We start from the raw sequence: 12,415 nt of genomic DNA on the forward strand, positions 1-12,415 counted from the left end.
GCAAACTTTAATTTAGCCAATTAGTCACCTGAACTTTTATAATTGATCAATTTCTCTGTTAAATTTTAATTTTAGCCAATTATTCAATGAACTTTTATAATTAGTGAACTTCTCTCATAACTTTAATTTCATAATTGCAAAAAGGTGTGGCCAACATATTGGTTTTTTTTTCTTTTTCTTCTTCTTCTCTTCCGCTATTTTACCTGTACACTTTTTAATTTGAATTTTAGGGTTTAGGGGAGAAATTAAAATTCAAGGGGAAATTGATCAAATTATAAAAGTTCAAGGGGAATTTCAAATTAAGGGAAAATTGGTTAATTATAAAAAAAAATTAGGGGAGTAACGGGTTAAAATTTAAGCTCAAATGGTAAATTGACAACTCCTTACCTGTACACTAACATATGATATTATCGACATTAAAGCGGAGGGAGTGAGCCGAGCCTCACAATGAGCTAGCAATAATGTGGTTCAAATTCGTATTTGTCGAAAATCGAACCTAAGACCTTTCACTACAAGTGAAGAATCATTGTAACGAAAAACCACATTTTTACACAAAAAGTTAATTTGGGTATATTTACTTTACCCTTTATTTTGTCCTTATCGTTAAAACTCAAAGTTTTCAAGTCATTTTCATTAGTTTTCTTCTATTGTGTTGTTCCTTTTTTAAGGAGCCACGTAAGGGATACACTTATCTAGCATTACCGACATCAAGTAAGAAAAAATGGCAAGCTTGTAGACAATAGCAAAATCTATGGATATTATTGTAGATAATGTGGTTAGTGTTTTGTAAGGAGGATCTAATTCAGAATTATAAAACTACTCATGTTATAATGTAAGAATAATCTTTCTTTTTTTTGAACGACAAGAATAATCTTATTTAAGCCCATCTAAAAGCCTCTTAGTTGTTTACGTAAATGATTTTTAAATATTAATTAAAAATAAATGGTCTCATTTATGACACGTAATATATTAAACTTCATTTATCACAATTAGGTAGACAATTAAGTCACACTAAGGTGCATCTTTATTAAGTCACACTAAATAAAAAGGCTAGTATAAAGAAGTTTAATTAGAAGTAGTGATTTTTGTTCAAAAAGGCTACTATAAAGAAAAGAGAGACCAAAACGTAGCCCACAACCTAAATACAAGCCTAACAAGAGAAAAAAAATATAAAAGAAAGGCTCAAAAGTGCCGGTTGAAAAACAACAAAAGAAACCCCTAAAGTTGAGAGGAAACCACCAGCCACCACAAAGTTAGATGTGTCTCCATCGCAGGACCGCCCCCACCAAGAGAACGAACCAACGAAACAACTGGATTAACAGAAAATTCAGGTGAGCAAGCCACTCGCGCAATGAGCCCTCCTATAATCCCACTAAATGGTGCTAATAACACTTTAATAGCCACACAAAACCCAAGCGCGCCGCCGAGGAGGAGCACCCAGGCCGAGTAGCAGTGGTTGGTGGTTGAGGACACGCAATAGAAAGTAGCATCAGAGCAAGAGAGTGCATGAAAGCCCAAATATGAGATAAGCTCAGAAGAATTGAGACAAAGCTCAAGATAATCCGAAACAAAAGGCCAAAAGTAAAGCAACACGTAAACTAAAAGGGAAATAGAGACGGAGGAAAAGTTGAATTTGAAAATGGAGGTTGGAAAAGGGAAAGGAAGAGAGGCTGGGATGTGGTAAAAGGAGATGGAAAAGAAGGAGCGGCGTTTGAGAATTAGATCTAAGGTTTGTAGCTTGGGAGAGGAAAGCTAGAAAGAGAGCCTTCTGGTTGAGAGCATCTAACTATTGTTTTGTATCAAGTGATAGATTATCCTCAGTAAGAATCTTCCCCTTTGATTTAATCTATTTGTAAAATAAAAAGTATTGTTACACAAATATATGTACCCTAAGTATCATAATACAATTAACTGAATTCTTTTGTTCAAGTGTTACGTTTATTATATTGTATTTCCGACCCACTGAAAAATTCTCTGTCATATTTGTATATACAATCATTGCCCACATATTTGCGCTCCCTACCCAATAAAGTGAACGAACATGACCAACAAAACCAACCGACTATCCTCAAAAGTCACCCCACCTTCCCGTTTCCACCAAAACAACAAATAACAGATAATAAATTAAAAATTAATTAAATTACGAGCATTTGCCGACCCGTATTCCACATTCCAAACTCCAAACTCCGATCCGCTCTTCACTGATGAGCTCCGACGCTTCCGACTCGTCCGGTGGCGGGTGTGCTTTCACGGCCGACAAGGACAAGCAGAAGGAGAAGGCCCGAGTCAGCCGCACCTCCCTCATACTCTGGCACGCCCACCACAACGACGTCGTCGCCGTCCGCAAGCTCCTCGAGGAGGATCAATCCCTCGTCCACGCCCGCGACTACGACAGCCGCACTCCGCTCCACGTCGCCTCGCTCCACGGCTGGATCGACGTCGCCAAGTGCCTTATTGAGTATGGTGCCGATGTCAACGCCCAAGATCGCTGGAAGAACACTGTACTTCTTCCTAATCTTCTGTTAATTATTCAATTAATTTATTAATCAAAGTAAACGCAATGCTTATTGTGTGTAATTACGATTATATGTGTTAATCAGGTCTTAATTTTGTTGATGTTGATGGCAGCCTCTGGCTGATGCAGAAGGAGCTAAGAAGCCTAAGATGATTGAGCTTCTGAAATCGTACGGTGGCTTGTCTTATGTAAGTCCAAACTCCATAGCTATAATTCGTTTCATGGAGTGAAGTTCTTTCAATTTTGTTTGGTTTGATTGGCTCTGATTCTTTGTTTTGAGTGTTATTGATGCTGCAGGGCCAAAATGGGAGTCATTTCGAACCGAAGCCCGTGCCGCCCCCTCTGCCCAACAAGTGTGATTGGGAGATTGAACCGTCCGAGCTCGACTTCTCCAGCTCACTTACCATTGGGAAGGTCTGAATTTCTTATCATCTACGAGTTTAGAATGGCCAAATCTTGCAATATATGTTAAAAGAATATCGTTCTGCTTAAGTTTTCGGTTTGCTTTGTAATGCACTGCTATGTAAATCTTGTTGCTTGGATTTTCACGTCTGTGGATTTTAAGATGTTGCGTTGTTTCAGTTATTCGATAATGTTAATCGAGTTGTCATACTGTATATTTACCCCCAACCCACTATAATCTGTAGTTACTGTTCAACATTTGCAGGCTACAAAGCGTAGGTTCCTTTGAGCAAAGATAACCCATTAAGTCGGACCCTATTTTCCCGAATGTAGTTTCTTGCTGATATATGCCATTGATCTTTTGGATTTATTCTTTGTTTAGCTAGCTGAAGTAGTTTTGGTCTGTTCATGATTTAGTGTTATCGCACTAGTTCCTTCCGTTTTTCCATAATCTCGCTGTGTTTGGCAAGATATGGCCTCACCCTGATGTGTGGTGCTTGTAGGGCTCTTTTGGCGAAATTTTAAAAGCGCATTGGCGTGGGACACCAGTAGCTGTCAAACGCATTCTTCCATCTCTTTCCGGTGATAGATTGGTGATGTAAGTTCCACCTTAACTTTTATGTGCGAGATAAAAAAATGGTTACAACTTAGTTACTGTTGAAAAGGCTTTGTTGTTGTTGTTGAAAGAATACTTCATTCTTTTTAATATATTTTATGAACTGTGTTTGATTGACAAATGGACAAAATTTTGGTTTGTCGAGAGAGGGCTCTTGAAACAATTTATGCATCATTCTTTCCTAGAATTTGACAACTTTATTCAATCAATTCCATATATCAAGTTTTATGGATCCCGCGAGGTGGGCTTCCTTAATGTAAAGCTTAAAATTGAAATCACAATCAGCATATTTTCTTTACCCCACATTTCCATTATATTAAAAGGTAAATTTCTGACTTGCTCTTTGCTTTCCTGATACAGCCAAGACTTCCGGCATGAAGTTAATTTGCTAGTGAAGCTTCGTCATCCTAATATTGTCCAATTTCTTGGAGCAGTCACTGAGAAGAAGCCCCTTATGCTAATAACGGAGTATTTAAGAGGGGTATACTTCTCCATATTTGATTTATGTTTGGAATTCCGTCAGAGTTCTTGATAGTGGTTTCTAAAATGTGTCTTGCAAAGACGCTGCTTCTTAATTAACGTATAGTGTACTGTTTTAGGGTGATCTTCATCAGTACCTCAAGGACAAGGGTGCACTTAGTCCTACAACGGCAATTAACTTTGCTTTGGATATTGCCAGGTACTTAAATAAAAGTTCAATCAACTTATTGCCTTAGTTTAAGCAACCCTTTCGGACATGAAAGAGGTTTCTCATGCAGAGATGTATGGCTGATGTTGTCATTCCATTGAAGGAAAATAAGGCTATAAAATTAGTAGATTCTCCAATTTCAGTTTTCAGTACATCTGCTGTTTGGAAAATGCAGAGACTGGAATCATACTATTACATGAAAATGTGTGCTTTTCTTAATCTAAAAAAAAACGGTTACTTTTTACTATTATGAACATGTAGAAATCAGTCGTTTTTGACAATTTTACTAATATTTCTAAATTTCAACATGGCCAGAGGCATGGCTTATCTTCACAATGAGCCAAATGTTATAATTCACCGAGACCTAAAACCAAGGTAAGTTGATTTTTTATGCTAGAATGTCTTTAATTAATACAATGGCGTAGATGATGTGTCTGCACAGGATGAAAGAAACTTTGGATTTGTACAATTTTACGAGTTTCCATTTCTATTTCTCTAGTCTGTTTCCATCACTGGGAAAATGTGGCTTGCTCGCAGTATTTTCTATTTGTACTTCTGAATTTTGTTTATTTATCTCAGGAATGTTCTCTTAGTCAATTCTAGTGCCGACCATTTAAAAGTTGGAGATTTTGGATTAAGCAAGCTCATCAAGGTTCAGAATTCTCATGATGTATACAAGATGACTGGCGAAACTGGAAGTTGTGAGTGTCTTCTGAAAAGTTCAATATTGAGTACAAGTTACTATTAAATAAAATAAATTATTGCAATAAAACTCGTTCTTTGTGTTTTGCCTCGGAACAAACAAAAGACCGCTATATGGCTCCTGAAGTTTTTAGGCACCGGAGATATGATAAGAAGGTTGACGTGTTCTCTTTTGCAATGATACTATACGAGGTAAAGTTGGTTTCTGCTAGATATCAAATTCAGATTAACCCTTAAAGGAAAAGATGTCAAATTGTTCAATTCCAGGCCCGATTTATAACACTCTCAACTGATGCAGATGCTTGAAGGGGACCCACCACTTTCGAATTACGAGCCTTATGAAGCAGCCAAATATGTGGCGGAAGGACACAGGCCTTTGTTTCATGGAAAAGGTCACACCCCGGAACTGAAAGAGTAAGTCGATTCTGTAATTTTTCAGCCATCCAAAATGTTCCCTTCGTTGGTGTTATTCCACTTGCATTGCCCCATCTTAAATCCAAAACTACGTCCACATGTTCAACAAAATTTCGCATTTTGTATCTCTTACCTTAACATCATTCTGAAAGAGTGGCATTGGGTTTCTTCTCAAAAAAAAGAGTGGCATTGGGTTGCTAATTAAATTAAAGATCCTAATGCTTTTAATATATCCACTAAAACTCAAAATCCGGGTTGCTTACTTCTTTCCGTCGATTGTTTTACAGGTTAATAGAGCAGTGTTGGTCTGCCGACATGAACCAGAGGCCTTCTTTCTTGGACATTCTCAAAAGGCTTGAGAAGGTAAAGGAAAAAGTTCTACAAGCAGACCATCACTGGAACATATTTAATGCGTAAATTTGAAAGTATCGACGTTGCCAGGTACATAAGTGAAAGTGATCCTCTGCCACTCACTTGTAGTTCCAGATCTGCACTGGGATTGTGAATAGATTAAACCGCGAAATCTTGCGAGAGTAATTGTTGCGACTAGCGTTCTACTATTCTGTTTCAGATTCTTATTGTGAACGGCATTTTTCCTTTCTCTTTTTTTTCTGCATAACAGTACGTCGTTGTCTTACAAACTTGTCCAAATTAACGTGTAAGAATTTTCATGTTTTGACTTGACAATCTCCTTATCATCTTTCAACCATTATTTGTTCTATTCTTTAAGTAACGATGAGAAGAGATGTATATTAGTCGGGACTCGGGATTATATGTTTTCTTCTCACTTCTTTCTTTAGTGGTTGAAGAAAAAGTTCTCGACCTTGAAACTGTGTCGGAACTTGGAAGAATTTGCTGATCTTGCAGAGTTCTCTTGACCTTGTTGGAGATATCCGTTTTGTGGAGATTCCGTTTCTAAGGCCAGGTATGTCAAATCTCGCGTTTCTAAGGCCAGGTATGTCTAACCTCGCGTTTCTGATCAAGATCGATTTACAAGTGTACTCTCATCCATCTTTTCAAAAAAAAGTGTACTCTCATCCGAAGCAGAGGATCGAGAAATTCGGTTAAAATTTGGGAACTTTAACGAAAAGTTTCTGGTATTGTTCATTTTAATGAAAAACCATATTTTTACACTAAAAAATCAATTCAGGTATTATTCAATTTACCTTTTATTTTGTTCATATCGTTAAATCTCAAAATTTTCAAGCTCTTTTCATTAGTTTTCTTTTAAATTTTTATGTAAATAGTCTTTACAACGAAGGACAAACGAAACATAACATGTTGTACTGAACATTTGGTTGCCCTACTTCATCTAACAACGTGATCCGATAATCGGTCGTATCCCAACATACATTGTTCTGTTAACTACGTTACAAAACAAGCATTGAAAGATGGAACTACAAAACCCTCCCGAAATAAATTAGATAAGCTTCTTCTTCTCGAAGAAGGTCTTGAGGTGCCACAACTGCATACCTGCGACTGCTAAGCAAACAAAAAGCGAAAGAAGACTCAACGTGGCCATCCTCGAGTTCGTTGTTCTGTTGAGGTCCTGCATCTCTTCTTCCCTGAAACAAACATTGGGCATAAAAAACGTAAAATGCCGAAACGAGAAATATACTTCCGCCATGAAATATTCGAACTTTCGAAGGACGGAGAATCGTCGCTTACCTTCCACGGAGATAGGACATCTCCTCGTGAATGGACGTAACCGTATCGAGCAACTTCCTAAGCTCTAATTCCATTCCCTGGCATGTAAGAAAAAAGGCATGACAATGTCTCAATACCTCAATTTCCGTATTTTGTTCACCCGAATCAATCGAGATCCTCCGGATCTTGCAGTCTAGAGCAAACGGACCGAAAAATCCAGATCACTCATTTTAAAATCCTACAGCCCCCATTAGACCCTCCTCGCACAAATCAAAGGTCTGCATCTCTCCTTCTCCCTCTCTTGAACGGTCTGGATTTCTAGGTCCGTCTCCCGACTGCGAGATCCGGAGAGGACCTGAATTCGAAAAGGAAGCACCATCCTTTTTGCTCTATTCAGAAAAGTATGAGGGAAAGCTTGTTGATTTGATAAAATCAGATTTATTGACAATTACATTAGCAGACAAGCTTCAATTACTAGTAATGGTTAAACATAAATCATTTGTATTAACAATCTGTTTTAGATAAAAATTAAACAAAATTACTACACAGTTAACAGTGTTTAAGCTAAATCCATAGCAATGTCGTGATTAAAACGAGCTAAATTCAGCTGAAAATTAATACAAAATTCAAAAAATAAGAAAGGGTAGGAAGATGCTTACGTCAACGGTGCCTTTCTTAGCGACATTGGACCAGTCTTTGGCGGCGACGCCGGTTTTCCAATCGAATTCAATGGTCAACGTCGTCTGGGGCTTGTGATCCGGCGCCCAGAAGCAAGCCATGTAATCTCCCTCCTCCGCCGCCACAAACGCATACTGCCCCGATTCCACCAGCTGCGAGTAGTGATAGTTGTTCCCGTGGTGAGACGTCACCTATACATATATACAAATACAATTAAACCCAATAATTGTTTCGAAACAAAAAATAAAACTCTTAAAAATTCAACATTTGGGTAGAAAAATTGAAGAAATCAAGGCGTACCCGGACGGTCAATTTGTGGGAATCGGGCATGGGCTGACCCTCGTTGGGGTTGACGACGCTGTATTTTCCGACGGTCATGGCGTTGGTTTTGATGTCTTCGACGATGCATTTCGTGTGACCGGATTGCAGCTCGAACCGCAGAGATTCGGATGTAGATAATAAGAACCCTGAGATTACGGCAGCAAGCAGAAGGCGCAATCCGACCATTGCTCTGACTGAGGGATGACTCGGGTGGGAAAAATGCGGCGACTCGGAGAGAAACCGAGAGGAAAGGGGGAGGGGGTTGTTCTTCGTTCTCTTCGGAGGTGAGTCAGAGAATCTGGAATCCTTCGTTTGTGCAGATTTTACGGTTTGGGCCGTTTGGGCCTGCTTTAATTTAGACCAGGCCATGTCAGCTTTTTGAACACGTGTTTGTTCGTCATTCGTTGATACACGTAAATTGCAAATGTTGCTGTGTTGGACTTCTCGTTTTTTTTTTTTTTAATAAATTTAATAGGCCGGTTTTGGAATTTAACCATGAGTGGTTTATTTGTGTCAAATTTCGTTTCTATTTTTTTTTGACAAATAATAGATTTTGTTAAATTAATCATTGATATGATTCGAATCTATGCAGTTATACAAAGACTCAACACTTTTTCACAATTATGGTAAAAGACCACTTACGTCAAGTTTCTTGTCTTTAAATCATGTATTCTTTTTTCTAATTATAAAAAAGTTTGGAGTGCAATACAGCAAATAGTTTAGTGATTTCTTAAGAAAATTTCTTTTTGTTTTTTGGACATTCTTAGGGTTGCAAACAAACAACATGGTAACCAAGCAACTGATGAACATTGTGATTGTTGAATTTTACTTTCCCGTGCTTCTCTGAACTTCACATACGTTCATCATATTGCTTATGGTTATGGTGCAAATTTTGCTTCATGAAATTGTTGGGGTCCAAAAATTGCACAGGAAAGCCCAAGTGGATTGACCAATTGCTATGTGCGTTTGTATGACCCCATGCTTGTCCAGATTACATTATACATATTTATTTGAAAAAAAAAATTAGTAGTTAAGTAAGGTTTTACACAAATTTTGATTAATTATCATGCCACACCAAATAAAGAAATATATCATGTCATTCCGAATACATTTGTTTAAACCCGACATCTACCAAACTCACATGACCCAAGATATGTGGGTTTTACGGAGCTTGCTAGAGGGGTTGAGGTGTGGAAGGTTAGACAATCTCCAACCAAAGGGTCCAGATGGTCGAAAATAGTCCGAAAATTATCTCTAACCGAGGGCTAGGCCAAATAGCTGTGCGACCTATGGGACAAAAAAGGGGCTAGAGGGCCAACCGGCTGGCCATATTTAGCTAGCCAGCAAGCCCTTTTTTTTTTTTTTTTTTTTTTTTTTCTTTCCACCCACTTTAGGGCTTTCAAGCCACTTTAGGTTTAGGGTTTATGAACTTTTTTGATCCAAGCCCACTTTGTTTTTTAATAGCTCACTTTTGGGGGGGGGGGTTTAATTTAATTTTTTAATTTTTTTTCCTACACCATTTCTAACTTATTTTTCACCATTTCATATTGTCTTATCTTATTTTATTTTAATTTTTCACATTCCATACTATAGTTTTTTGGCCCTCGGTTGAAGATATTTTTTTGTGACAAGGCTAAAACGAGCCCTCTGGCCTTTGGCCCTCAGTTGGAGATAGAGGCAAATATGACCATGTATTGTTCATTAAAATATTAATATCTTGAAGAGCCAGAAGATTAAAACGAGCCATTTAACCCTCATTCGATTGAAAATGGACTTACAAAGATACACTAGGTCATACTATTCGATAATGTAGTCTTTAGCCTATTTGGGAGTACCAAAGTCCAAACCCATTACATGGGATGGTCTCACGCCATGTAAGCAAACGAGATAATTTCTAACACCTTATTTTAGCTGTGCAATGTCCATAACAATAACCTAAGGACATATATCTTATCTTTTTCATGCGCTAAGACATTTATTTCACGTGAGCCTGCATATCCACTAGCCAGTCTGACGGTAACTCGTTGAATAAACATTTTACGCGGAGTAAAGTGGCTACGAAGAATGTATATATTCGGAAATTGCCAGCTTAGCCTACATATCCACTAGCCAGTCTGACAGTGTTAGGGGTGGTTTGGGAGTGAGGTGATTGAAAAAAAAACACCAATGAAAAAAAGCTGTGAGGGTTTTAGGCGTTTGGTAAACTGAAAAAAAAAGGCTTATTTTGGAAGCTGCTGTGAGAATAAGCTGAAATCAAAGGAAAAAGCTGAAGCTGGTATTTGTAGCTTTGGAAAACTGGCTTTTTTTCAAAGCACACGGAGCTACATTGCTCCTTTAATGAAATGACCCACTATCAAACTGCTTTTTTTTTTCAAAAGCACTTTTACAAAAAAATTTACCAAACACTCTGCTGATTTATTTCACAGCCGCTTATTCTCACAGCACAGCCGCTTATTCTCACAACAGCTTTTTTTCAAAGCACAGCAATACCAAACCAGCCCTTAATATTGCAGATCGCATTCATACGTGCTGTGTCTCCGTCGATCTGCAAGTTACCGTTTGGTAAGCATACGGGACGGGATGGAACGGAACAGGACGGAACGGATGATGTAAATATTGAAAAAGATAAGCAGAAATTTTGTCATAAAATGTTATAAATTTGTGTTCCACATATGTGGAACAGGTCGTTCCAGAGGGAAGAGATGGAACAAAAAATTAGCCAAATTTTGTCCCATGGGACAACCCGTTCCACAGTTTTTAGGCGCACCAAACATGAGACGGAACGGCTCATCCCGTTCTGTCCCGTCCTGCCCCATATACCAAACAGTACCCAAGTGTACGATCATTTTCAGAATTGAATGCACATATATTAAATAACAGCAGTTTCAAAGAAAATAATTATATATGTGAGAATTATACAGAAATGCTCAGCATCTTACATCAATTTGGAATTTATTTTATAAAATTATAGGTACATTACCATGATTTCATGGTTCATGACATTTTTGCCCCTTGCTTTGCTTCACACTGCTTTTTGCCCGCTTCACTCATTCAAAAATGATAACTTTAATGTAAAGTTTTCGATACTGTTTATTTTAACGAAAAATCATATTTTTACACTAAAAAATCAATTATGGTACTATTCACTTTATCTTTTATTTTTTTTTTATCGTTAAAACTCAAAGTTTTCAAGTTTTTTTTTATTAGTTTTCATTTGAAAAAAAAATGGAGGTAAGGAGACTTGACGTAAGAGGGAAATGAGATATCCAAAAATACGGTAGATAAATGATCTTGTAAAATTATAGGTACAATTATTTTTGTAATAAACAATTTAATAGATAAATTATTTCACTAAAAAAAGTATGTTTAAATTGAAAAATGTTGTTGAGATTAAGAAAACTTACTTAATTAATTCCTATTTCAATTTTATTTTTTATTTTTGAGTACATCGATATTTTTATACTAAGGGATGGAGGAATTCAGCTAAGCCAATTCCTATATCAATTAGAAGTAAATTTTCTGAAGTGAGAGTGAGAGAAACATGAATGCACGTGATCAATTACAACCAAATTAATTACAAAACATGAAAATCATAAACTCTCATGTAACATGCAATGAATTTACAATATTAGTGTTTTTTTTTTCATTTTTCTTTTCGTACCTGTTTGGACCCAAATTTACATCATCGGCCCGTGTAATCGAGACCGTAGAGTAAACATAGTTCTCAGCCGTCGGATGGAAAAGTGAAAATATTTTTGTTAAAAGATAATATTATGGTTTTTATCATAATTATCTTTTAATTTGAATTATCTTGACATATTCTTAAACGGGATGGATATGATGCAAATTATATCCTCAAGTAAGAGTGTTTGGGCTCAAATTAACATGTTGGGCCGAGTATAGAACCACTTTCGGCCCGGGAGGCCTGGCGACAGGGGAGCCTTGGATCATTTAGTACGTGGGCTCCTAAACCTAGGTCGGCTAGGTCATATTACATTTACTAGTCGAGTCCTAACGCGATAAGGAGTCTCGGAAAGGGTAATAACCCGGAAGTGAATCCGGCTCAATAGAGGACTAGGCTCACAATCCTAGTAAACATAGGACTGGTCGAGTGGGTGTTTGATCCGGAGAAGAAGACCTAGTTCGAGTAGGGTTTTGACTCGACTTCAAAGGTATCTAGTGCTATAAATAGAGGAGGCTGTGCATCATTCAAGGGATTATCTCCAACACACACACAAAACTGCCATGCGCAAACTTTCTCAACACCTTGAGATTTTTTATTTTCTTTTTTCGCCGACACATCTTCCGTTGGCATCAACAGCACTGTGAAGGCAACCGGTGATATCTTAAGTCGGCATAGATAGCTCTGTCACCGTAGAATCAGCCGATCTCGCAGCATCTTCCGTTGGCATCAACAGCACTACGGCGAGGA

The 12,415-nt window shown here is 37.6% G+C and overlaps 2 protein-coding genes across 2 annotated transcripts; one reads left to right on the forward strand and one right to left on the reverse strand.

The window, feature by feature from the left end:
* The first annotated feature begins 2,010 nt into the window (after positions 1-2,010).
* Positions 2,011-6,024, forward strand: LOC103402864 (serine/threonine-protein kinase VIK). Its single transcript, XM_008341634.4, has 11 exons — positions 2,011-2,501; positions 2,629-2,703; positions 2,813-2,929; positions 3,421-3,515; positions 3,894-4,014; positions 4,133-4,212; positions 4,537-4,596; positions 4,801-4,922; positions 5,030-5,115; positions 5,222-5,337; positions 5,625-6,024. The coding sequence occupies exons 1-11, from the start codon at positions 2,205-2,207 to the stop codon at positions 5,752-5,754; spliced, it is 1,299 nt and encodes a 432-aa protein (XP_008339856.1). The 5' UTR covers positions 2,011-2,204; the 3' UTR covers positions 5,755-6,024.
* A 499-nt stretch (positions 6,025-6,523) lies between these two features.
* LOC103402865 (transmembrane emp24 domain-containing protein p24delta9) lies at positions 6,524-8,312 on the reverse strand. Its single transcript, XM_008341635.4, has 4 exons — positions 7,963-8,312; positions 7,644-7,853; positions 7,006-7,082; positions 6,524-6,902 (listed from the first exon to the last, which is right to left on the reverse strand). The coding sequence occupies exons 1-4, from the start codon at positions 8,167-8,169 to the stop codon at positions 6,758-6,760; spliced, it is 639 nt and encodes a 212-aa protein (XP_008339857.3). The 5' UTR covers positions 8,170-8,312; the 3' UTR covers positions 6,524-6,757.
* Between the last annotated feature and the right edge of the window lie 4,103 nt (positions 8,313-12,415).

The sequence above is a fragment of the Malus domestica genome, chromosome 16 (assembly GCF_042453785.1).
Source record: "Malus domestica chromosome 16, GDT2T_hap1".
NCBI classification, from domain to species: Eukaryota; Viridiplantae; Streptophyta; class Magnoliopsida; order Rosales; family Rosaceae; genus Malus; species Malus domestica.